At 35.9% G+C, this 24,963-nt stretch overlaps 3 protein-coding genes across 22 annotated transcripts in view; all 3 read left to right on the forward strand.

The window, feature by feature from the left end:
• Nucleotides 1-7,585, forward strand: part of PAN3 (Poly(A) specific ribonuclease subunit PAN3) — a 55,741-nt gene extending 48,156 nt beyond the window's left edge. For both annotated transcript variants that reach the window (XM_087346712.1, XM_022059104.2), the window contains exon 12: nt 194-7,585. In XM_087346712.1, the coding sequence (XP_087202838.1) occupies nt 194-319 (126 nt within the window). In that variant the 3' untranslated portion in view covers nt 320-7,585. The remainder of the gene's footprint in view (nt 1-193) is intronic.
• Nucleotides 7,586-8,017: 432 nt separating this feature from the next.
• Nucleotides 8,018-12,591, forward strand: LOC110827441 (uncharacterized). Its single transcript, XM_022059130.2, has 3 exons — nt 8,018-8,212; nt 8,950-9,414; nt 10,913-12,591. The coding sequence occupies exons 1-3, from the start codon at nt 8,033-8,035 to the stop codon at nt 10,967-10,969; spliced, it is 702 nt and encodes a 233-aa protein (XP_021914822.1). The 5' UTR covers nt 8,018-8,032; the 3' UTR covers nt 10,970-12,591.
• Nucleotides 12,592-12,767: 176 nt separating this feature from the next.
• Nucleotides 12,768-24,963, forward strand: part of LOC110827440 (uncharacterized) — a 55,917-nt gene continuing 43,721 nt past the window's right edge. For 12 of the 19 annotated variants that reach the window (XR_015534602.1, XM_087346721.1, XM_087346727.1 and 9 more), the window contains exons 1-5: nt 12,977-13,189; nt 16,019-16,220; nt 17,515-17,697; nt 18,721-19,072; nt 23,635-23,706. Coding sequence is in view for 18 of the 19 variants with exons in the window: in XM_087346721.1 (XP_087202847.1) it covers nt 16,029-16,220; nt 17,515-17,697; nt 18,721-19,072; nt 23,635-23,706 (799 nt within the window). In the remaining variant the exon portion in view is untranslated. The other 7 variants (XM_087346718.1, XM_022059112.2, XM_022059114.2 and 4 more) reach the window with 6 other exon arrangements.

The following is a 24,963-nucleotide window of genomic DNA, read 5'->3' on the forward strand; positions in this document are numbered from 1 at the left end:
ATTCAAAATGGATACTGAACAGTGTATTGTCATTATATTTTTCTTCTTATATTTTCTTGCAAATAACTGAAGGGTATCTACTGAGGAAAGGATATAATTGTATGTATTTACATGATTTGATACAAATCATTTACCAAAGTTTGTTTGATTCTTATAATAAAAATGTTGTATCTGGTCTTTGCACTGCCTACAGATATGCCTCATGTCTCGAGATGAACAGAGCATCCTTGTGGTGAGCTACGCAGAACTGAAGCACTGTTTGGAGCAGTCATTTGAGGAGATCCTCAATGCAGCCACAAAGCGAGATCAGATAGCGTAGTCAGTGACAGTCAGCTACCACCTCTTCTGTAGTAGAAGCGCTGCCCTTCATGCATCATAGTTGCTCCCTTTGTAGAATGGCATAGCTCATCCCTGACTGGACTGACAAATTGCAGAGAAGGATGATGGGAGACTATGCATGTGTGTTATTGTGTATATGTGTGTATGTTAGGCAAAATTTCCCCCCTTGTACATTGTGTATGATGATATACTGGATATTTTTCTTCCTTTTATGCTGGATCATTACCAGTAAGTGGTTCTGTTGAATGGCTGCAAGTAAGTGCGTCAGTGGTGCCATCGTTGCTGCTTCTTCAGACATGTATATAACTGCCCTCCAGGGTGCTTCCTCCAGGTATCAAGTAAGATATCTCTCGTTAGAGCACCAGCAAAGAAACAAAATTTGTTGTCTTTATTTTTATTTTATTATTTTTTTATTTTCAAATATCACTTTTCAGATGAGAAGTGTGGTATTTATGTGATCATAGCTTATTGATTTGTAATATATTACAGATGGTATGCTATTGAGTCTTTCATCTGGGGAGGAAGTGGGGCAAGTACCGAGTCTTCCAAGACTTCTGCAGTTTGCCTCGCGCAAAGTTATAATGAGGCTTCTTATTTTAAGGAGGGTTTTTTATGTGAAGATATTGTTTCACAATTGTACATGTTTGCAAACTAAGCTCAACTGGTGCAGAGGACACGTACCCTACTGTGTATTGAGTGTATTTTTTTCTAAATATATATTTTTTCGTAGTGGTGAATTAAAAGTGGTTTCTGTGGGTGAAGCACAAAAATGCACCAAAGGTTGTAAGGTAGCCACCAAGAGGCTGACATGCTTGCAATTGCTTATGTGTTCCAGTTTTCAAATGACAGACAAGTGTAAATGAATCTTGATTTCCTCCTGAGTGCTACACAGCTGTGTGAAATGCTTGGCAACTGCTTCTCCAACCCAGCTGGATGGTGGTGATTGTTACAAGGAGGAGATGTATCCTTTACATTCCCATTGATGCTGCTTAGCTTGAATACAGTAAGATAAACATATAGCCTTCTGTCATTGCTGCTGCATATTTCAGGTTTTTGTATTGTCCTGAGGCACAAGCTGCAAGACAATTTTATCACCATCTGCTTCACTATGGTGGCACAAATCTATCTTTCGAGTAGATAATCATGGTATTTCCTGCTTAAGAAATATCTGGTGAACACTTCTACCATATATTGTTTATTATTCAAGGAAGATATGGCATTTCAATAGCAACATTTTCATTTCGTTTAGTCCGGCTTTGTTGCGTCAAATCAGTCTTCATGTACTGTATGTGAGAATGCCTAAGTGAATTCATATATTCACTCACATGAAGGAGACAATTGAAGGATAAAGTTCTGGATCTACAGTGAAACAACACTAGTATCAGCCTGCTAAGTTACATTTGAAAAATGTATGCAGAGTGTGAGAAGGCAGGATGCAGCAGGTGTAAGATACTAGGGTAATTACATATGTGATATCTAAAGCATTAGTACAACATTATTTTCCATCCACTTGTGAATATGGCAGACATGATTCAGCTGAATTTGTTAGAAGTGCAAGTATAAAGTACTTCCTTGTTACACTCTGCACAGTGCCTGCAACTTCTAGAGCATGTTGTCTTCCAACTGTGTGTGTCCTGCTCGTTGGCACCAAGCATTCAGGTGGTTGGTCATGGTGACACTGGGCTGCTTTGGTCTAGTCTCATATGTATATATAGATATACACACACTTAGATTCAGTTATCATAAATTTAGTTGTATGAGTACTGAAATTGTGTGGTATAAAGTAAGTGACAGGATAGAATACCAAACTGTAATATTCCCTGGGTAAAGATAACAAAATTGAGTTCGCTAACAAGGGACTCTGAAACATGAGACCTATTCCTGCATTAATGTTTGCCCATGCCATGCACTTTTTAATCCTTTTCTGCATGTTGCAAAAGAAATTTAAAGCCACCAACTTTATTGGTGAGTGCTCAAATAGAGCCAGATTATAGTAATATGTGCAAATTTAACTACTGTTATGCTGTCATTAAAATAAGCTCATATGTTGCAAAGTTGTTAGTCCACCCTGAAATCCATATTTATTGGAAGAGATTGCATTTCATTCTGTAGAGTTGTATTGAAATGTGAATGTTGTGTTTTGAAATTATACTACTATATGAAAATCTTATTAACAGATTGTTTGGCAGACATAGACTTCATTTGAAATTTGGTTCATTTAAAAAGTGAACTGGAAGAAACTGTGCCAGTTTTATTCTGTTTCCATGACAATTTAAAACTGGATTCACATACCTTTTGTGCTTGGAAAGAATGGCTTAAGTTAATGGAGATATGTTTGACTTAGGCTCTTGTTACTGAACATCTAATATGTTGTCATTTTAGAAGACATCCATGATGTAGGAGGTTCTAGTTTATTAATTAATCCTTAGAATGTTTCAGTAACTTTTAATACAGTTTTCTCATCAATAAAATTATTGATAAATAGACAAATCAAGCAATATGGTAATTTATTGAATTATAAAGATTGATATTATTTAGTGTTTAACATTTATAACAAAACCTAATATTCTTATTTGTATCAAATGGTTTTGGTATGCTCAGCTTATTAAGAGAAGTACAAACTACTGACTTTAAGGACCTAAGTCACATTTATTATTGTAATATATGCACTACGTGTTACAGTATTGTGTAGCGAATCTTTGATAATTCTAATAGAATATTGATGCATATTGGCATTTTTTATCACTTTCAGAAAACTTGTGGTATTATGAAAATGTACCATGTGAAGTTTCAGATTCTCATGGTAAAGAGTATGGAGATGGCTGTGTTCTGGGTTGTTTTGTAGTCTAGTAGATATTAACTGACATTTCAGAGGATCTTACTGCCTCCATCATCACTCTGATAATGGAGGCAGTAAACTCTTCGGAAACATTGGTCAATATATCTCAAGCTATATAACCCAACATTTCAGAAGACAGCCATCTTAAAAATGTACCATATTTATTATTTAACCAAGAAAATTATCATATTGCTGTATCGAAGTGTTTGTACACATTCCAGCATTGGAATTTGTTGTATTAGGCAAGATGTCTGTGTAATTATGAGATTAGACATAATATAGCCCAAAATGCGCCATGCTCAGGTTGTACAGGATGTGTTCAGAAACTGATCAGTGAACAGTGTATTATTATGATAGACATTATGCAATAATCTGTGATGACCAGAAAAAGAGAGCGAGAGAGAGCTCATGCTTGCAAAGGTACATATCCTAGCAAATGTGTGTGTTATGAAGACAGTGCAGCAGATGGAGATTCTGGGCGGAGCTCAGTTCAACAAGGCAACATTTTATAGGTTCCAACCTTAGTTTCCCTCTTACATTGTTTAAAAATTTCTGCCATGTTTTGCACAGTGTTGCCATTGCCTTGAATTTACCTTGTTGAACAAATAGAATATATGATTATTTTTCTTATCATTCAGTAACTTACATGTTTTTGTCACTTGGAATGTTTGACAGTACATCAGCTGATCCTTTGATCTGTTCTTTTTATATAAATTATCTACAACATAGATGATTTTTAAAGCTAGTTGTTCTAATTTTTTTCTTGACAATAGAAATGCATCCCTACCTACGGTATAGCATTAAAACTTGTGAGAACGATTTCAGTAGGAAGCATTGCTGTAATGGTTTTAGTTACTTTTATGATCAGTTAAATTGTAGTTTTATTTAATTGTTGTTGAAACACAACAAAAGTGATGGATAGTCACAGGAAGGTCAGATAATACATATTGTTTGTTTTGTGCAATGCTGTAATTTCACACAGCTCAATCAGTTGACTATAGATATTTGAATTTGTTTTGATGTGGGATGTGTGTGTGAATCAGCGTGCAAAGGAATGCTTGTATTATTCTGGTTATGTTTTCAGATCATGTTGGACATTTTCTCACAGTATGGTCATGGGAATTCATCCATCCATTGCTTGGATAATTAGATAAGTATTTGTACAATACAAACTAAAAGTTTGTATTAAATTGTATAGGGCAGTGATGTCTTATAATTGCCTGATTGCCTTCCCTTAAAAATGGCTTATCCAGACTTAAGTTCCTTTAAACACTGTCTTTGCAACACACATACAAGTGACCATATATACACATCAGGAAGTTGTGACTTGGCCTAACTAAAGCTTAGCTGCCTCGGGACCAGGACAATCAATCCACAAACTCTACTGAATTTTTAAAACAGTATGTGAAGTGTCTTTCTTCCATGAAGGAAATAGGTACTTTGAACATATTGAGTGTCAGAGGAAGAATGAATCTGCAATAAAAAACCTAATTGAGATTTGAGTTGATGTTTTCCATTATGGCCAGTGTGGAATAAGAATACAATTTGTTGATATTAATTTTATGATTGTTTTGAGCTTCGAATTCCATGCAGGAATTATTGTGTTGACAGAATTCAGTTAAAGGTAACACATCTAACTGCTACTCTTGAAGCTTACAAATGATGGATATTTCGAACTGGACTGAGAAGGGAGAGGAAGAGTACATATCTATGTCCACCATCCAGCTGTGGAATTTTAAATGTCAAGCTTTTGTTTTTAAGGTAATTGTAATTGAATTACTTTCATTGCTAAATTTATAATTTATTAGCATGATAAAAATGTTGAAAACACAAAGATAAGTAAATTGTTTATACTAGATCATTATACTGTGTAGCTGAAGAAAAAGTATATAGCAGAGAACGACTGAACTTATAACAGAAGGTGTTTTTTCTGTGTATTGAATGGGCACTTAACAATGACAGTCCTTTTGCAAAATTAGTTTCATTTCACCAAATTAACAAATCTTTCTTTATAAGATTTTGGGTTTCCACAGTGATTCATATATAATTTTATTTTAATATCTTCCACTGTAATGCAGCATGAGAACCTAAAACAATGTACCTAAAAAGCCTTTAATTCATTTGAGTATGTAAAACCTTTTCACACATCCATGCAATTGTCCATGTAATTATATGTAGGTACATGTGCTCACACATACTGTTTTACTGGGTTTAACAAACTCACCTGTCTGCTTGTTTGTGATGAGTGATAAATTTAAAAATCAAAGCCAGTGAGTTAAAAGAATCTTTTTTTTTCTCCACAGGTGCCGAACATTAAATTTGTAACTGGTATGGGCATGTGGGCTATAGATAAAGAGTAGAGCGAAGTGCAGTTTTCAGGTTAACATTTATCTCTATATTAATGATCCATTACATTTCTCATTTAGGCTGTTTTGACATGTGAGATGCTAAAAGATGCTGATAAGAGTAACTCATCTCTATCCTGTGCAACTCAGTTACACTTAATTGTTTGCTAATAACAATTGTTCACAGTGTTTTGTAGTGTATGTGATATTAATTAGGCTGATTGGAAACATTTACACTAGCATGGGTAGGCGTTGTTACACTTGTGGAGGAAATGTCTGAAAAGTAGAAATTTTGTCTGATTAGCTAACTGAGCCAACATTTGACTTTAGTGTATGTGTGTGTGTGTGCGCACACACGTGCATGTGTATGTATATATAATTTTTGTGGGTTGTATGTTATGTGTGCCTAAAATTAACCATTTCAGATCAGCAGAGAGAAAAGCATTTGATGTGCTAATGACTCATGTGTCCATCTTTTTGGAGAAAAATGGGAACTTGTTAACTGTTAAACTGTTTTTGGTATGGCTTAGATGGTATGTTTTTTCATCAACATAATTTCTTTAACAATGGGGAGTGGGAGGATTCCACCATCTGTCCATTACGTGGGTTCCTCATACCTAAAATTGACCAGTCAGAGGTAAACATTTCATGCTGTTAGCTTGAATCTTTTGCACACCTCTGTTCTGGAGGTAAATGTGATTGAAAGGGTGAAGTTTATATAGGTAAGTTATAAAATTGCTAGTTATAGACACCATATTGTCCAGGCATTTTTACCTTAGATTTGTTCTCCAAGTAGTGTCCGCAAATTAAAATATTTAAACCTTTCAATATATTATCACTGATCTTTTACATCATGTGCTATTTCAACAAGATAGTTGCATGTAAATGGGATTATATGATTGTCAATTTTTCTTTTCTGTTTCTGGAATGTGGACATAGATACTAAATCTTCAGTATTACATGTTTTGTTCAGGCTACCTTATTTTAAGTGAAAGTTATATTTTATGGAGATGGTGTCCATTTTTAATTGGATCTCAGTCTTAGAAAGGTCTTAAAGGCAAGATTATGTTATCTTGCACATAAATAATTTCATTTTGAGTACTTCATTATTTCATTTTTGATATTCAGTCATGTGCAATTTCCTGAGACATCACAACTTCTACATGTGAGAATATGGAAATGTTATTAATAAATATGGTGTTTTGTTGAAACATCACAAGAAGTTTGGAATTTAATCACAAGCACCAATTTTTTTTAAATCTGAAATATTAGTTTCAGTATGTCATCTGGAGTATAATTTGGAAGAATGGTTCAAATGGTACAGGTTTTTGTGTATTTATTAAACCCATTCTTCAATTTAAATAAATCCTGCTGTTTGGCTCATTAATAAATATATACAATCGTGCTCAGTCCATAGCCGACTCCAAAGAGCATAGTTTTCTATACGAAGCTGACGGTACTCTCTGCCAAGAATTTACCTGCCCTTAATGGGACCAAAAGTTTCATTGGCATGTTCACAATGTCCAACTGCCAGCCAGATGAATCCAGTCCATACTCTCCCACCCTGTTTCCAGGAAATGTTGGTATTATTCTCCGAAGTTAAATTACATAGCATGTTAAAAAAATTCCCAGACTCAACTTAGACTAGCGAATCTTCTGCTGCCCACTATTCTGGGTGTGGTAGGTTACTGTGCTAAGGTTGAGCCCAGGAATTCTTTGACTGTAGCACTCCACTGTGCTAGTTTTATATTGTTATGTAGATTCACTCACTGAAACCTTTTCTAACAATTGTCTAGTTGGCTAAATTCTTGGGATACAGGAAGTACATAACCTTTTGGTGATGTGAGACACTAAAGTTTCTATCTGGCCTGACTCCTGGAATGGGCACCATCAACCCACCTACATTTATTTTAGCAGTTAATAGACAAGAAGCCTGAATTCAGAGTAAATGTTTATATTTCACATTATCTGTTCCCTTTCTTTATAACATCTTACTTCTTAATCTGGTCATAATGTATACAAATGTAAATGTTCTGTTTCAATAAAGTATTTTTAAAAACAATCACATTAATATTACCTATTTATTCCACATTCCTTCTTTATTATTTTGTAAGCTTCATTGGCCCTTATGTTTGGACACTGAAGATAATATATCTGTTGTTGCAGTAGAGGTATGCCATTACAGAGCCAGAAATTAATATGCTTTGTATCTTTTTAAATATTCACCATGCCTACCATTGGTAATTAATGGAATATAATTTTTGGCAACATTTTTAATTTTGTGCCTTATAAAAATAGTCAGTATGCTGTTCTGTGTCAACCTTCGTGTAAAAACTAGGTACAGTTTGTAGACTTTTTCCTTAAAATTGAGTAAGACTAATATCAAGGTTCAGAATTATTGATTGGTATGTTAAGAGTTAAAGAGCATAAACCTTGGGTTGTTGATGAATGCGTAAAATTATTAGATCAATGGAAACAAAATAAATTGCAAGTTGTAGAATCAAATCAAATGACTGGAAGTGTGAATTTTCAGGAGAAAGATAGGAAATATCTGAAAGATAAAATGAGCTTGAAACAAACCAAAAATTATGGATGTGTGGGGAGACAAATGGATTTAAGAAGTGTTGGCAATATTATAAAAATAGAGGGATTTTCGTCAATTATTTTATCAAGAGAAACACGTAATACTGTGAGTAAACGAACTGTACAGCATTACTGACATTATCGACTGAGTTACCGATACAAACAAAGCCTACGGACAAAAATTAGTTCTCACATATAAGACGGTGGCAGAACTGTCTACGAGTGGCACCGTGCTTCCACGAATGTTTAATTTGCTGTCACTTCTAACCTTAGATCGGTCAGATAGTCGTACAGATAACACGGAGATAATTTCTGTGAGATCGCTGGTGTATATCATTTGTTGCACAGCGGTTGAATGGTTAAATGTCGTTTTTGAAGACCTGTGTTGATATCTGATGGGACTTGTAGCCGCGTGTTCTTTGCCTAAGTGAAAAATTCTGTAGGTTTCTTTTTCGCTTTCCGATCGTTTTCAACCTACCTCACGTTTAGAATAGCTATGCTGAATTTGCCGCAATCACATTAGGTTAAGTATTTCGTTCCATCCATTAACTGTTCACCTCATAGAAATTGATATGTAATCAGTCTTGATATTTGGTTACATTAAACTACTTTGGATACTACGAGGAAAGTGTAAAACGTTACCATAAAAAAAGGCTGTTTTATTATTTGGATATTTGAACAATTTTCCTTCTGAGGCAGAACATTCTTTATTTTATTTGGCAGCCTCTCTGTCTTATCAGAATGATGTCAGAAAATACCTTAAGAACAGAAGTTTATCGCTGGATGAGATATTTTGTCAGTACAAAAGAATATGGGTAATTGATTTATTTCTTTCTGTCACAGAGTGCAAAAGATATGAATATGAATAACTCTCAAGATGCCAACACTTCAGCCAGTGTTTTTGAACATACTGCATCTGTTGGAGGAGAATTTTCTGACTGTCTTGCTCAGAATGAGGATAAAAGTATTCCAGAACAGACACCAGAAGACTCGGGCGACACGTTACAGCTGACAGCATTTTTCAGCAAAACAAATTCTTCAGAAATAAGCTCATCTGAAACTGAACAAATGCCAAAGAATTTACAGAAGAAAATAAAGAGAAAGAAAAGTCAAAACTCCAGGCAAATAAAAAAATGGTTGAAAGGGAAGACTGATAAAGCAGAACATGGAGAGAGTTCAACATATGCCTCAGAGAGAGAGAATTGTGATGATGAACACCCAGTTTTGTGTCACATTCATCCAATGTCCCATGGAGAGTCTGTCCTCAATAGTTCAATTTTGGATGAAATCCTGAGTGAGAAAAAGAGGGTAATTGTACTTTCTTATTTTGTGTGATAGCTTGAGCTAGTAAGGAAGATGGGGATGTATATGAAAATCTTACAATATCCAGCCACTCTTATAGAAACACAATTAGTATTTTGACCATGTTTATGTTGATTGCTTACTACTTTCCTTATATGATAGTAGAAATGACTGCTACACCAGAAAGGCAACAACTATACTAGACAGTTGGGCAATGGATATTAAGTGCCAAATGAGGTTTTCTGTATGGATAGGTGCCAGTACTTTAGTGTGACAAGTATGAAATGAGAGGGTTATATACCCTCCCACAAGGAAATACACAAGTATTTGCAAGTTAAATTATAAAGCTTATCATTAATAAATGAATTGAATTATCTGTTTTCCATCATTTCTGATTTCAGTTTTTGTTGTGTTTTTGTGTATTATGAAGAAAATGCAAAGTAAGGTATATCATTACATACCTTTTCACCAGAGAAAAGGGACCTAGTTCTATGTAAGGCAGTGTTGACACAAAGTTTATGTTTTCGATGCCATGTACACATTATCACAACCCAAAAGGCCTTAATCCACATATCTACTGCTGTAAAAACCTCAAACATTATATCAGGATTCAAACATGATGCTGAATGTTAGGAATCCAAATCACATAGTGTATGAGTAGATATGAATTAAGTGATTTACATATAGCAGGTATGTACAGTGCACGTAGCATAGTGAGGATACTGAAATCTAGGAGGCTGTGATGGGCTGGACATGGGGGGGTTTACATACAGGATTTTGGTAGGGAATCCATCTGGAAACTGACCACTGGCAGACCAAGAAGGTGATGGGAGGATGGTGTCAAGATGGATCTTAGGGAGGTGGGCTATGAGGATGACAAATGGATAGAATTGGCTCAGGATCGTGGCCTGCGGCAGGCTTTTGTATTGTCAGTGTTGAACCTGCAGGTTCTGTTACTGGGGAGTTAGTTAGGTATGTACAATGTGTAAATCAGTAACATGTCGTATCTAAATGGAGAACTTTATGTGTTCAGCAAGCTTAATAGACACAGGTCTCATTTATGTAGTGGCAGCTTGACTTTACAGGCTCCTCAGAATATTCAAGAATCCTTTGTAGTTTGTTCCAGTAAGTGGTCATCATTCATGCTTGATATATATGTGGCACTGGTTTTAAATAGTTTTCCAGATACCAGATTTTCTTACTGAAGTGAAGCTCACTGCTGCTCCATCTAGTTCTACCCTAGAGATTGTGTTGACATCCCCTACATACGTTTAAGAACGAATACTTGACCTTTTCATTACATCAGATGTAGCACAGTCCTCATCAGTTCAAACTTTAGATTGTATATTTAGAACGTTTTAGTAATTTCTTCAGTCACTTTACTTGGGTTTTGAATATAAATATGTATTTATAGCTGCGAAATATCCAATTTGCACATAACTTAAAAGTACCTAGATGATAATTCCATATTAATATTTAATATATGCTTTTCTTTATATTTCAGATCTTACTTGAATCTGCAGAAATGAGCGAGTTCTTACGAAATCGAATAAAGACATGATGCTTGCATTGATGTCACCAACATTCAATATATTTTGGCTGTATGTAATTATCATTCAGGATCATATTCTATGGGGTGTTTTCCAGTTCATTTGAATCTGACTGTTACAGAGCATTGTGCCGTGATTCAACAGGAATCTGGAGGTATGCCTGCTGTCATGGCTACCCCATCAGATCGAGGTAGTGACAGGGTTCTCTTCTTAATATCTCAGAGCAAAGTCATGTACTTGCCCATTTTCTAAATTGCACAAGTTTAAACATTAAAGGGTTAAATGTATCTCCATTATAATACCCAGATCACATAATTTAAATTCATGATATTCCTCCTTAATTTATGTAGAATTGTTAATTATATTAAAATCTTGTTCACAGATTATAACCTGAATTTAGAGATTGTGTACATATACCAGAATGTATGTAAGCCTTGTAAGCTTTTCTTTTCCTTCCCTCACTCACCAGAAAGTGGTTTCAATATGTCTCAACACTTAGAACAATTTAAAATATACACATATGTAGATTGACACTTCATAAGGATGCCAGACAACATTATTACTGCATACATAATAATTCATGCATTAACATTACAAGATGTTTTTATTGTAATTGAACAATTTTTAAATTATAAATAATTTAACTGTATCAGTATCATACTTTAATATAACCATGATTTTAGAGTAATTCTGACAAACTAGTATCCTACAGAGCTGATAATTACATTGGTTTTATTTAAATTTTAGTGTTCATGATGGACACAAAAGTCTGAAATATGTCACTTTAATGCTCTCATTAAGTGTGTAGAATAAATGTTCTATTTTGCTGAAGATTCTTGCATGCAGTTGCAAGATTTACACTAGCTGAAAGATAACAGGATGCATACCTACAAGCTGTACTATTCAAACCTAACCAGACTGTATGCATGTAGTAACTTGATAATATCTGTAAGGATTTTCATGAAGTTTGGTATGGTCTTCATGCCATAGAGGCCTTCTCAAACTTGTACTTTCAGCTTTTGACCCCCAGTTATACCAGTGTGATGGTTGCTTGAATTCACGAGGAACGTTGATGATGACGTTACCCATTATCCTCTGCACATGTGCTTCACTATAATTGACTTCACATAATCTAATTTGTGTGATTTGAGGTTTTCACAGTGGTAGGTATGAAGATTTCTGGGTTGTTGCCCTGTGTAGTATGGTAGATGTTTACCAATGGTTCAGAGGTCATATTGCCTCCGTCATCAGGGTGATGAATGTGCCAATTGGGTGGGTGGGCCTAGCTTAGTTAAATTTGATACTGACACTTCATTGATCAGTGCAGGCCAATAACTTGCCTATCATCATCCAACACTTAAAAAAAGAGCCTCAAGTGATATGCCCCTGATTTAAGCAATAAAGTGCAACAGGTAAATGAAAATGTTTCATTTGCTGGTTGTTTAATCCACGATATAAAACTGTTTAAGCCAGTGTTAAAAGATTATCTCCTATCTCACTCTTTCTACTCAGTAGAAGAATATATTAATACATGTAATAATGGTGATGGTTCTCATTATAATTATTTTGCTGTAGTTCCAAAAGTCTGTAAATATCTGTAATATCTTTGTAATTATATTTATACTAGAAACAAGTATTGTATTTGTGCTATGACCTGTTCTACATCCTTGGCTTAGGCTTGTAAAGGATCTATGGAATGTAAATAAATTCTATTCTATTACATTGGTTAGAGACGACGCATAAAGCATAGTAGGCAAGCTATTTCCAGTACCTATAAAACATTACTTTGCACTAATTTGGTTTATGGTGCAGCGATAAGGTAACCTGGAAAGTACTTAAGAAAATCTTAATACCCAACATATTGGATCATATACAGATGCAGTATACATGTGCAAGACTATGAAATGAAATTTATTTTCGTATTTGAATTCTGACATATTAGGTGATATCGTTGTGGGTAAGCTTCTTGCCTTGATGTTCGGTTGAGGTTGATCATCTGTGATGAAATCTACAATCGAACTTACGTTTTCATTTAATAACGAATGAGTTTCTAATATTAGTTTTAATCTGAGGTGCGGATTATCGATACCGTCTCGAATATTTGTAGTTACTGTGAGCAATGAAGTACCGGTGTTATTTTATACCTTCTTACTGCTAATTTGAGTTTTGAAGTAGAATATTGTACTAGTTATTAGGAAGAACGAAATTATTCGAGATTCCTGTGGGCGTAGGTAAGTTTCCTCCATATTCGGCATTTTGGCGGTTCAGAATGATGCATATCCAGACGTTATACACACACACACCCAGTGTATATCATACTGATTGTTTTTAGTATCTGTTACGGGACGCAGACGAATTATTTCAAACAAAGTTACTTGCATTTAATTTATAAACAGTGTGTAATAAATAGTACAGTGTATGTTGCCTGAATCTTTGGTTTGATTGGTCTGTTTGTTGGTTGTGGAAGCTTCTTGGGCCTTGTGATTTAATAATATTTGTGTGGTAAGGACTATAAAGTCTCTGTTGTATGAATTTTAAAACCGTAATCGTGAAAAATAATAATAAAGAAATGTATATTGATTACTGATGGTCTTGTAACGCACAGAACATCAGTAAGTATTTATCGGAACGAAGCAAGGAATATTGCCAAGGTACTCTATATTGCTGTTTTGCGTGTTTGCTTCGTATAAGAAGGATACCACACAAGCACTGTGACGTATTTGAGATTAGAATTGCCACAGACCTAAAGGTAGCGCTACATAATGTGTACTCTGCTCATAATCAGTAGTGTCATGTGTGTATTTACGTAATTTGACTAAAACAGAGTAATGTCGGTTTTGATCATGTGGGTAGTAATGCCCTGTGGACTTAAAGGGAAATACCAGTGTTTTGGAAGAACATACCACTCTAAAGATGGAGGCAGTATGATCCCCCTTAATGAATTTTATGAAGCAGTCCTTCAATTAATGAAATTCATCACCTTTTATGGAACCTGAAAGTTCATTACCAGGCATGCCAAGGTTCTGCATGTAATCTTTTACCTACAAGTTATCTTACTAAAATTTTGTATGCATTTCTCATCTCTCCTGTATGTGCAGCATTCATATTTTGGATAAATTGCACTGCACAGGAATGCTCCTATGATAAATGCCCTGACAGGTTATAATGTGCCCTTGTGTTTTTAAAGCCTGTTTTATTGTATCGGCCGTTTTGGTCAGCTTTTAAGTCAGAATGTCCACTGTCATGACAAGAATTATATTTTTAAGAGGATTGGAAAGACAGAAACCAAAATAAATACATTTTCTGAAGAATGACTATTTGTAAAATTGTTTAAGTAGCAGGACTGTAGTCCTGGTGCATTTTCTCATGAGTTACATGAGACTCATCAGGCTGGGCTTAAGAAATATATATATATATATATATATATATATATATATATATATATATATAGTTATATTTATAATTATTTCTGGACATCAAGGAGATCCTTAGTGTGGTGACATAGAAGCAGGATATTGAACCTGATGATGGCCACATTGGTTCAATACATGTTCAAGTGAACACAGTGTATGAAGAGTAATAGGCAGAAAAACCAAGAATTAATTGGTAGGAAAATGCTTGTGGGTCATGTAAAGCCATTGTAAACTAAGAATTTGGAATGGGGTGTATGTCAACCAAGTTTATTCTGTGAGGAGTCACAGAAGAAAAACCAAGAATTAATTGGTAGGAATTTCTTGTGGGTCATGTAAAGCCATTGCAGCCTAAAAATTTGGAATGGGATGTATGTCAACCAAGTTTATTCTGTGAGGAGTCACAGAAAAGAAGAAGGAAAACAAGTTGTCCTTGGCTTCTGACTTGTTTGAATGTGGTAATGACCTGAAAATCAAGTGATAGTGATTGCATTTAAATCAATATTCCTTGCTCCTACTACAAAAGTAGAATTATACTGAGTTTTTCTTTGATCATGAATGTGTTGTGCTCCATGGGTATGTTTCACAGTTGGCAATATTTTGTTGGCTTGCAACAGGATATTGTTCATTACAGATACACATGCCTTTTCTCAACAAGACTTACCACTTCTCTTCTCCCTGTGTCACATAAATGCAACTGACTGCAATATATGTACCTGTTTCTCTGTGTACCTAACTTCCTTACTCTGTAATCAGTCTGATATTGACATTCAAACCAAAGTGTGTTTGCAAACTATATGTTTATCATGAAAAAAAATTGTGCAGTAAAGACTTTAATTATAGAAGAGGCTGCTAGCATTGGTGAATCTGTTTTACCAACATTTTTGGAATTTTACGTTACTGTTTACACCTTATTCCTGGAAAAGTTTTCATTTTCAAATCAATGCTGTTTTCAATAGCAGGTTTATTTAGAGTAACTGTCTGGATGTTTATCACTATTTATACTGCTGAACCCAAGTAAAAACCCAACTACCACCTGGAGGAGCAGTAGGTGGTTTCTTACTTAAGTAAGTTTTATTTATTAACACAAAAGTTGGTGTTTGTATTTTTACATTTTAGTATTCTATGGAATTGTCTGAAACAAAATGGCATGACTGTGATTATGATGCTTAATGTATATTTATATTACCACAGATGTTGGCAAATGACAGCTAGTGGAGGTGACAGTTTACTGGGGGATTCCCTTTGCAGTTAACCATATATCCTGGCAAACAAGGTAGTCTTTTAAGCTTAAGGATAATCCCCGAAAACAGGGGGTTGTCTTATACAGGAAGCATAAAATGTGAACCTTAATGCTGAAATGCTACTTGATGCAAAATTATCAGCAGTGGTAGCTTAAGTGGTTTTCTGTGATTTCTTAATAGTCATCTTATCTCGCAAATACAGCCCAAGACTTCTACTTTTCACTGAAAATTTGGAGTTGTCTTGTGCACCAAGTTATTTTATGTGCCAATATGTATGGGAAATTTATGTTCTGAGGCTTTTTTGGTATAATGTAAGCATTGTGGTTTATAGAGGAGCTCTGTGTAGGGGCCTGAATGTGCTTGTATGTTCTGCTGTCAACATTAAGATATTGCTTTTTAATTCTAGGTGAATTACAATGGGGGAAACAGATGGTGAGCAGTTTTCTTTACGGTGGAACAACTTCCATAATAACTTGACAGCTGGATTTCATGCGCTTCTGCAGGAAGAAGATCTGGTTGATGTCACACTTGCTGCTGGTGGGCAGTTTGTACATGCACATAAAATTGTCCTTTCAGTGTGCAGTCCATATTTCAAGGAACTTTTTAAAGTGAGTTAATGGAAATATTTATAAGGAATCATTACAGAATGAAGATCTCAGCCAAAATGATTTTTTCACTTTTCCATTCAGTGATTCTGAAGATATGTAGTAACCTGAACATAGTTTGTGGACCAATAAAATGCGCTGTCATGGACATGAATGGCAGGATTGTAGCTAGATTAATGTTCCAAAAATAATTTTACAAATTCATGTATTGCTCTGGTGTAAAATATGTATATGTATCGTTTCACATTGAAGTTTCATCTGAAAATAGTTGTATTATTTCTGAGTGATTCATAATACTATGGTATTGTCCATGAGGCACGAGAGAAGATTTGACATCTTTGAGGGAGGTGGGGTAGAATTCCGTGCTACTAGCGGACCAAAAAACACCCGCAGCTTATACAGGCCGTATGTTGTGAGCTAAGGTACTGACTGACTGACTGATAGCACAATGTTCTTAGGTAAGGAATACATCACTAGTGCATGCACAGAACCCACTTTCCCCCTGCCACACAAGCAACAGCTGACAAGGCCACATCTACTTTCGTGCCTCACGGACAATACTACAAGAGGAAAAAATAAGTTAGTTCATTATACAACTTTGCATTGCATATTGCACATCCTTTACATTACAAAAGAATATTTTGCCGAGTGCCACTTTTAAGATCCAGGGCGATGATAATCGCTTGGATTGAGTTCTAGTGAGTAAGGCAGCGTGGAAGTTCTTCAGTGGTCAGTTCTTTGATTGCCGCAGTTTTCACATGAGACGTGTATGAATGTGTGATGATATGCTGTGAGATGACATCTTATGACAAAATCTGCATTGTTTTCACCAAATGACTAGCTTCAGATTCTTCGTCAGAAACCTCATACATTTTGCTGTTCATTGTGGATCTTTTCTGCAGAAAATCTGTTACTCTGATGCTGTTTGTCATACAAAACAGTTTAGGTAGGAAATGAAGGTTGTCTTGTGGCACAGACTGTCCAGAAGGCACTTTATGGCTTCAAGAAAGTTATTTGGCATGTAAAAATTTGTGAAAAGTATATGGACTAGAAAAAGTCCGGTTTGGTAACGTGATTCAAAGAACATACAAATGTAAGTACAATGATCTTTTGTGCTATGTTGGCATGAAAATTGGTGTGAATGGAACTGCCAAGGGCCTGTATGTAAAATTAAAGAACCTGAAAAAAGCGTATGTTGGAACACACATTATAATGAAATTGTGTTGACATTGTGGTTAGACTATAACCATAAAATTTATTGAGAGAGTAATGATTTCATTATTTTTGATGCTTACAGGTGAATCCCTGCAAGCATCCTATAGTGATCTTGAAGGATGTAGGTCACAAGGAACTGGTGGCTATCTTACAGTTTATGTACCAGGGAGAAGTCAATGTACAGCAAGAAGACCTGGCTACTTTCCTCAAGACAGCAGAATTGCTGCAGATCAAGGGACTTACTGAAAATGACTCACCAGCAACAGTGTGTATCTTGTTATTGTGTGTCCCTTTAATGCAACTGTTATTCATGCATATATGCATTTTAAAACACATACTTTCTTCCTTGTCTTTATATGTTATAAATGGGTAGTGTAATTTATCCACTATATGTAATGGATGGATTTATTTGTAATACGAGGTGCGTCCCAAAAGTAAGTTTCCCTGGGGCCGTTTAAGAAACAAAACACAATTTCATGGAAATATTTATTGCAACAGATACAGCAAGTGTCCAGCTATTTTTCAACATATTCGCCACCGGAATTGAGACATTTGTCATACCGTGGGACCAACTTTTGAATACCTGTGTCGTAGAAGTCTGCCGCCTGGGATTGGAACCACTGTGTGACAACCATCTCCGCCTCTCTGTCATTCTCAAAACGCTGACTCTGACCGGACAGGAATTTCTTGAGGTGTAGGAAAAGATGGAAATCACTGGGAGTGAGGTCCGGGCTGTAGGGTGGATGATTAAACACCTCCCAGCTGAACTCCTGCAGGAGACTTGCTGTCCGTCGAGCCTAGCGTTATCACTGACCGCACTTCACAGTCGGCGGGAGCTGGAATAAGAACCTCCATCTTCAACAGCTGCAACGATGCTACTGTGAGAACGCGGGAAGTACCGTTAGTGCATGCGCCATGCTACGTCATTGCTCTATCACGTACGCACAGTCGCTTCGCTCAATATAAGGTTTGCTAGCTGTGGGACGAGTGGGAAACTTACTTTTGGGACGCGCCTCGTATTCCACTACTCTGTATGAACCCTTACTTTGTGTTGAAATCTTTATGAAAATAGTTTGATTTGTATTTCTGTGTGTGTGTATATAGTTTTGTTATGACTTATTATGCATTCTGGCGTCATCTGACTAATGTGTGGATCCATGGAATGTAATAAGTAAATATACATTCTACTCATATAATACCTACAATGTTGAAATTAAAATTTGCTTTTATCTATACCTCCCCTTGTTCACCAAAAGAAATATAAGCACTTTTTCTTATTTTCATACAGAATACACCACCATCAGTGCCTGACACATCAGAAACAACACCCGCATCAAGGACAACACAACCGTCGCTACCTGAACCACCTGTGGTGCAATCTGAAGATACCCCAGTGCATCCCTACAAACGGATGCGTTCTGAAACACCTGCACCTTCGTCAACATCAGTATCAAGTCCATGTACAGTGAATGAAGACACGGGTGGTGTAGAGATTGTGGAAATGTCAAAACCAAAAATAGAACCAGTAGATTATGAATCAGATTTAGAGGAAGTGGGCAGGTTGCCTAGTCATGATGACCCTTTGGCACAGTTGCTGGGAGGGGAGAGTAGCAGTCATTCTCATCAAGACTCTGCGCAAGGTTAGTAGACACTGGTGTGCATTTCTACACATATATATATAGATATGTATCTACTAAAGCTAAATTGTTGTGAGCATTGTGAGATTTTAAAGCTGTTAAGTGCTCTTCATGCTTTAGCATAAGTGGATGGTCTTATTTTTGAAGAAGCAACAATGTTCCATTTGTTGGGAATATTGGAAGTGCAAACAGGTTTAATTTGATACAAATACTTTGAAGTTGTTTCATGTGTATACTGAAAATTGTGTATGGTGTTGGATGTAGTAGTATGTAGTTATTTTCTGAGCTGTAGAATATATTTGAAAGATTCTGCATTTCAGAGGAGGGTTTTTGAAACCTTCATAGGAGAATGCATTTATATAAGAAGTTAAAGAGTTATGGCCATGTCCTTAATAGAAGTAAAGTTAATGTGAGGTTAGATTACTGAAGTGGAAAACTGCTTCGTATTAAAAACTGTGTGGTTTGTTACATGAAGTTACTAATTCATATGAAAATGTTTATGGAGAAACTGTGACCAATGGAAAACAAGTCATGATTCCTTCTGACCAGCTACTAATTTGTAGCCGTCATACATGTAGCTTCGGTCTTATTAACACCAGTGTCTCATATGGTAATGTGTATCAGGATATCAGAAAATAATCGTGATGTTACAGTCTACCTCATGAAGAGAAAATGTGTGTATGTTTGCATTTTTGATTATTTTCAGTTGTTTTTAGTGATGAATGATATTGTGGGAAAATGAAGGAAGTTGTTCACAAAACAAAGTAATTCAATAACTTAGGTTTGGGGAGTGCCTTCATTAGAACAGGATTGACAGATTATTTGTAGTGCAGCACCTGCTAGGGCTTCTGTGCAGTTGTATCTGAAGCAAAGGGGAAGAATAAACTTGGTTCTTGACTGACCTGACATGCGACAAGTGTGGTGAGATTTTTCCTTGGTCCTTGATATTGTAATGGGGGTGAAATAAGTGATTTTTATAATCGTAAGAAAATTTATGAATTCTTGGGTGTTTTTCTCTTTAAGATAAAAGTGTATTATGTCCTTGATTGTTTGGGCTAATGATGGTGGTTAGTGATGCTGAATAAACACATACAGTGAAACCTCGATGCATCGTTTTCGGCGGGGGTGGGAAATAAAAACGATGAATGCGGGAAAACGATAGATGCGGGAAAGCATTAAAATTTTTAAAAAAAACAATGTTTCTCTTTCAAAGTTACTTCTTTTTACCAAAAAAGTCTTTAATGGACAACTGGTTTGTCGAAACTTTACGTTTTAGACCAAACAGAGCACTTTCCACGTTCAAAATGTTTTCCTCGTCACGTTCACTAATATTAAGCGCATAAAAGAACGACTTCACTTTCGCCAATGCAGCGTGTGCTTCGGCAAAACTCGGCAAAGCTTCGGGCTCGCATTCGTCGTCTTCCTCTTCCTCGCCGCTCCAACCCCCTTTGCGGACAATAACAGGAAGAATGGAAATACTATTACTGCCGAACTCAACGAAACGTAGCTGTAGAAGACCCTGAACCGCTGGAAACGAGATGAACCAGAAGAATGAAAAGTGCCGCCAGCCTTTCCTTTGTACTTGTAATAAAAGCATTTGTGAAGAAATTCACACTGCACATGCCATCTGGCATCGCTGGAACGAAATATGAGTGCTCCCTAATTAAAATCGTAAAATTTCTGACAATGCGCGCCGCCATTCTCTCCAACTATCACCCCTGCACCGCTGACCATCATTCCAAAAGAATGTGCTGGTTGGGCGACATAACAGGTTACCGCTACTGTGTATTCCAAAAACATTATGCGTCTTTCGGTATTAATTTATCTCTAAACCCAGCATTTTAAATTCTCAGAAACGATCATTGCGGGAAAATTGTGGGCCGGGACTAAGATTTTTGAATGATCGATGCGATAAAACGATAGTTCGAGGAACGATAGAAGTGGGAAAATGTAACATTATTTTTTATGGGATGTATTTGGGACCGAACAAAACGGACGATGCATCCGGGAAAACGATAGTTCCGGGAACGATGGATAGAGGTTTCACTGTAATCCATAATGCTCACAGGAGAGCTGAGAAGTACATACACAATTTTGGTGAGAAAACCTTATGTCAAATATTCATTGACTTATGAATTATTATTAGAACCTGATGATGATTGTTACAGTTGAAACATGATGTTTGAAGATAACACCCACATCTAACTGCAGTGCTATAATATTGCATTGATTATAGATGATAACATTGTGCAAAATAATGAATGAATAGAAGTAACTGAATGAAACAAGTTATAACACATACTCATTAGGATGCTGCAATATAAAAATGATAATGACCTTTTTATTCTAATAGAAGGTGGGGAATTTTTTGGCATGCTGCCTGTTGGCATTTCAGGGACTCTGAACCATGGAGTTGGTTGGTTGCCGATAATCACCTCTAAATGTACACGTTGATAACTTTAAAAATATTGTAATTGTAACAGTGTGCAACATATTTTGTTAACATTTATGGCACAAGACAAGTTTTATGTTTTTGTGTCTTATATACTATCCAGTGATAGTACAAGAAACTGATTTCTACAATTAATCACAACTTGAAAGCTTATATTTAATTTCTTTATTAATAATTATCTCTATCTGTTGTTCATTAAAAATGTGGCATTTTGGCAATATGCATCATCTGTGATGTAAGAATCCATGCGGGTTTCATACTTCATCTGTGACAAAAGCATCTGTGTGGAGAAGTAGATGCCTAGGCCAGTGATTTCTTGATGGCTGTGAGCTAGTTTTACAGGCAGAATGAGAGAATGTTGTTCTTCCTTCATACAAGTTTGATGGTAAAAACAGAAAAAGTAGACAGGAAAACAGAAGAGCACAACAAGAAGCCAAGATTTGTTTTCCGTCTGTAATGGCATTAGATCAGACCACCATGACACTCTGTTTCTGTACATTTGAGAGTTTTGGATGTTTTACAAAGATGATAATTCATATTCTTGACATTGCACCCTTGATGCACTTGCAGTGTCTCACCTGCACCACAAGAAAGAATTCTGCTTGCAGGTTTTCAACTGTATGTTATTGCAGGGATTCTGGATGAACACAACAGAACAAGATGTAAACAGAGAAGCTTTACAAGTACTGAAAACCAGTCACGACTACTGGACCGTCACTTTCCTGTATTGGTTCCTAGCACATCTAACAGGAAGACTGCAATGAGGAGGTGTCATGTGTGCACATCTTCCAAAATGAAACCAAGAAAGAGGAAGGAATCTCGATACATGTGTAGCGAGTGTAATGTGGGATTATGTGTGGTTCCCTGTTTCAGTCTTTTCCATACGCAGGAGAAGTTTTGAGTGATAAGTAGTGTGTTAATTAACATGCAAGTCTAGAAGCATAATCAATTTTAAAACTTTTTCATACATTCTGCCACATACTTTGTTATGTGTGTTAGTGAATGCACGAAGGCTCTCAGTTGAGAGAAACGATTGTAGTAAAACAGTATACAGCTCCATCCTGAACTGATACCACTGCTATTGATGATTGTGATAGTAGGCTGCAATTTGGTATGGGATATCTGCAAGCCTGGATGATGTTGCAGAAAAGGCAGTGTGTGGAAGCAAGACATGGAAGTGAAAGCTCAGATTAAAAACACTGACTCTGTACTTGACATCAGTCTTCTGTTGTATTGGTGCAGCATCTTCCATAGAATTAGACAATTATGCATACTTTTTTACTCCAGCTAAATTGATGATTATTCTATCAATCTTGTTTCCAAACATTTGTTCCCTCTCTTCGCACACAGATTCTCATCATTTTACATGTTTAAGTATTGGCTGGATATCTTGTTTTTCATATTATTATAGTTTTCATTACAGAGTTGTCTTCTTTCTACAGGAAACATTTTGTGATATAATATAATCCTTCATTGTAACTCATATACATTAAGTGGGGTAATATGTTAATCATAATGAAGTTCTAAACACAGACATTGTGCAACTTTGGCTTTCTCTCTGAAGGTTATATGCTATACATAATTTGATTATTATGGATAAATCCAGGTAATTGAGAGGAGTTGAATACGTTGCATGTATGGGGATACAAATACAGTATACAAAATTTTGGTTGTGAAATCGCTTGAAAAGTAGCAACTTTAATGAAGTGTAAAGATAAAACATATCTTAAGTGAATAGGTTGTTGAAATGAGAAGTGGTGTAGGTCCTGTGGCAGACGGTGCCAGTAATGAAAGCCTTTTGGTTCTGTAACAGGAAATTTGATAAACAAGTCTTTGGTTAAGTAATAAGGGCATGAGGCTGACCAATTATGTTTAGTGCCAAAGTTAAGTGTGCATGGGACAACCTCTGCTCTCCCCTTTGTGTTCATGGTGTGAAGCTTAATTAAGCAACAGGGACAACTTAATTTTTGTGTATCTGCATATATTTAGAAATGTTCTTTATCAGAAAATACATTTCATGTTTAAATCTTTGACCCTTGAAGATATTTACATTTGCAGAAGACATCTTTACTGAAGACATACAGTCTTTGCTTATGTATGTAATTCTTTTCAGGGACAGTGCCAATATTTGCATCAATACCAGGTCTCTCACAAGATTCGGGTAGTTCACAGGATGGCGGACAAGGTAGGAAATTTTCTTCCTTTTCTTTTCTCTGTATCAGTGCCCAGATACGGGTTCACATCCTAGGTGCTTACGATGGTTAGCTGCAATTAAGTTTGCCATGTGCTCAACTTTCAGATCATTATAATACAGATTAATCATACCCCATATATAATTTTGCCAATTCTTTTATGAGGTGGTCTCTCCCAAATATTTTTCATTCCACTGTCGATACCTGCAGCAGATCTGGTAGTCAGGCATTTTCATGTAATGAACTTGAGAATTCTTGTCTATTGTAGGTTGCATGTTTCACCTTGTTTGTTTATTGGCCACATGTCTCATTAAAATGGTACTTACAATCAACAGGTGGACCATGTTGCATATTGAGGGGCCAGTAGTACATATAATTAATAATCAATGTCTGAATTTTGTGACACATCTAGGGTTTATATGTGCAGTGTCAAATATTAATTTAAATTATGTTTTGGATGAACAGAACCAGCAGTGAAGAATTATTTCTCACTGTATTGTTCTTTCTTTTCCACATGCTATAACAGTGAAGGTTCCTGTTTTTATACTATACGAAACTTTTTCTTACAAATTTAAATTAGGCCTTTTTGGAGTTTTCCAAGCTAAGACAAAAACTAGAACGTATTTGGAATGCTTAATATACATTTTGCTTTTGAATATTGTAGTTACTGAATTTGGACACTAAATGTACCAGTGACAATAGTATTTTTTTGTAATTACATTTTTAAACCAACATCTGTGCACAGTAACCTTTAATAAAATCCAGTATGTGTACTTGTTTGGTTATTTTGTAAAGCTGTTACCATTCAGTTCAGGAACTTTTATCTTCTCGTATTCTGTGTTAAAGGATAAAGATTAAAATGCATATAAAATGTAGTCTTGCCTGTTGTTTTGTATGGGTGTGAAACTTGATCTCAGCCTAATTGACATACCTGGAGAGAATATTTGGACCTAAGGGGGAGAAGTAGCCATGTTGTGTATAATGGATGCATCAGGCACAGAATAGAGATCAGTGGCAGGCTGCCATGAAGATGGTGACTAGCTGAGCAGTTATTTCCTTCTCACCAAGGACTGCTCCATGGCATTAGTACCAGCTGCTGAGGTTATGTGGTGCGAAGTGACATATGATAGGATGATTTGTGAGAAATGAATCATGAGGGATATGGGAGGAAACAGTCATAACCAATTTTAAGGTACTGTTATGGAATTTACATAGAGGAACTTAGGAAATATGGGCTGATTTGGAATTGA

This window comes from Zootermopsis nevadensis, unplaced genomic scaffold, assembly GCF_977971745.1.
Source record: "Zootermopsis nevadensis isolate Lab colony 2312 unplaced genomic scaffold, Znev_1.0 Znev_ptg000010l, whole genome shotgun sequence".
Lineage (NCBI taxonomy): Eukaryota > Metazoa > Arthropoda > Insecta > Blattodea > Termopsidae > Zootermopsis > Zootermopsis nevadensis.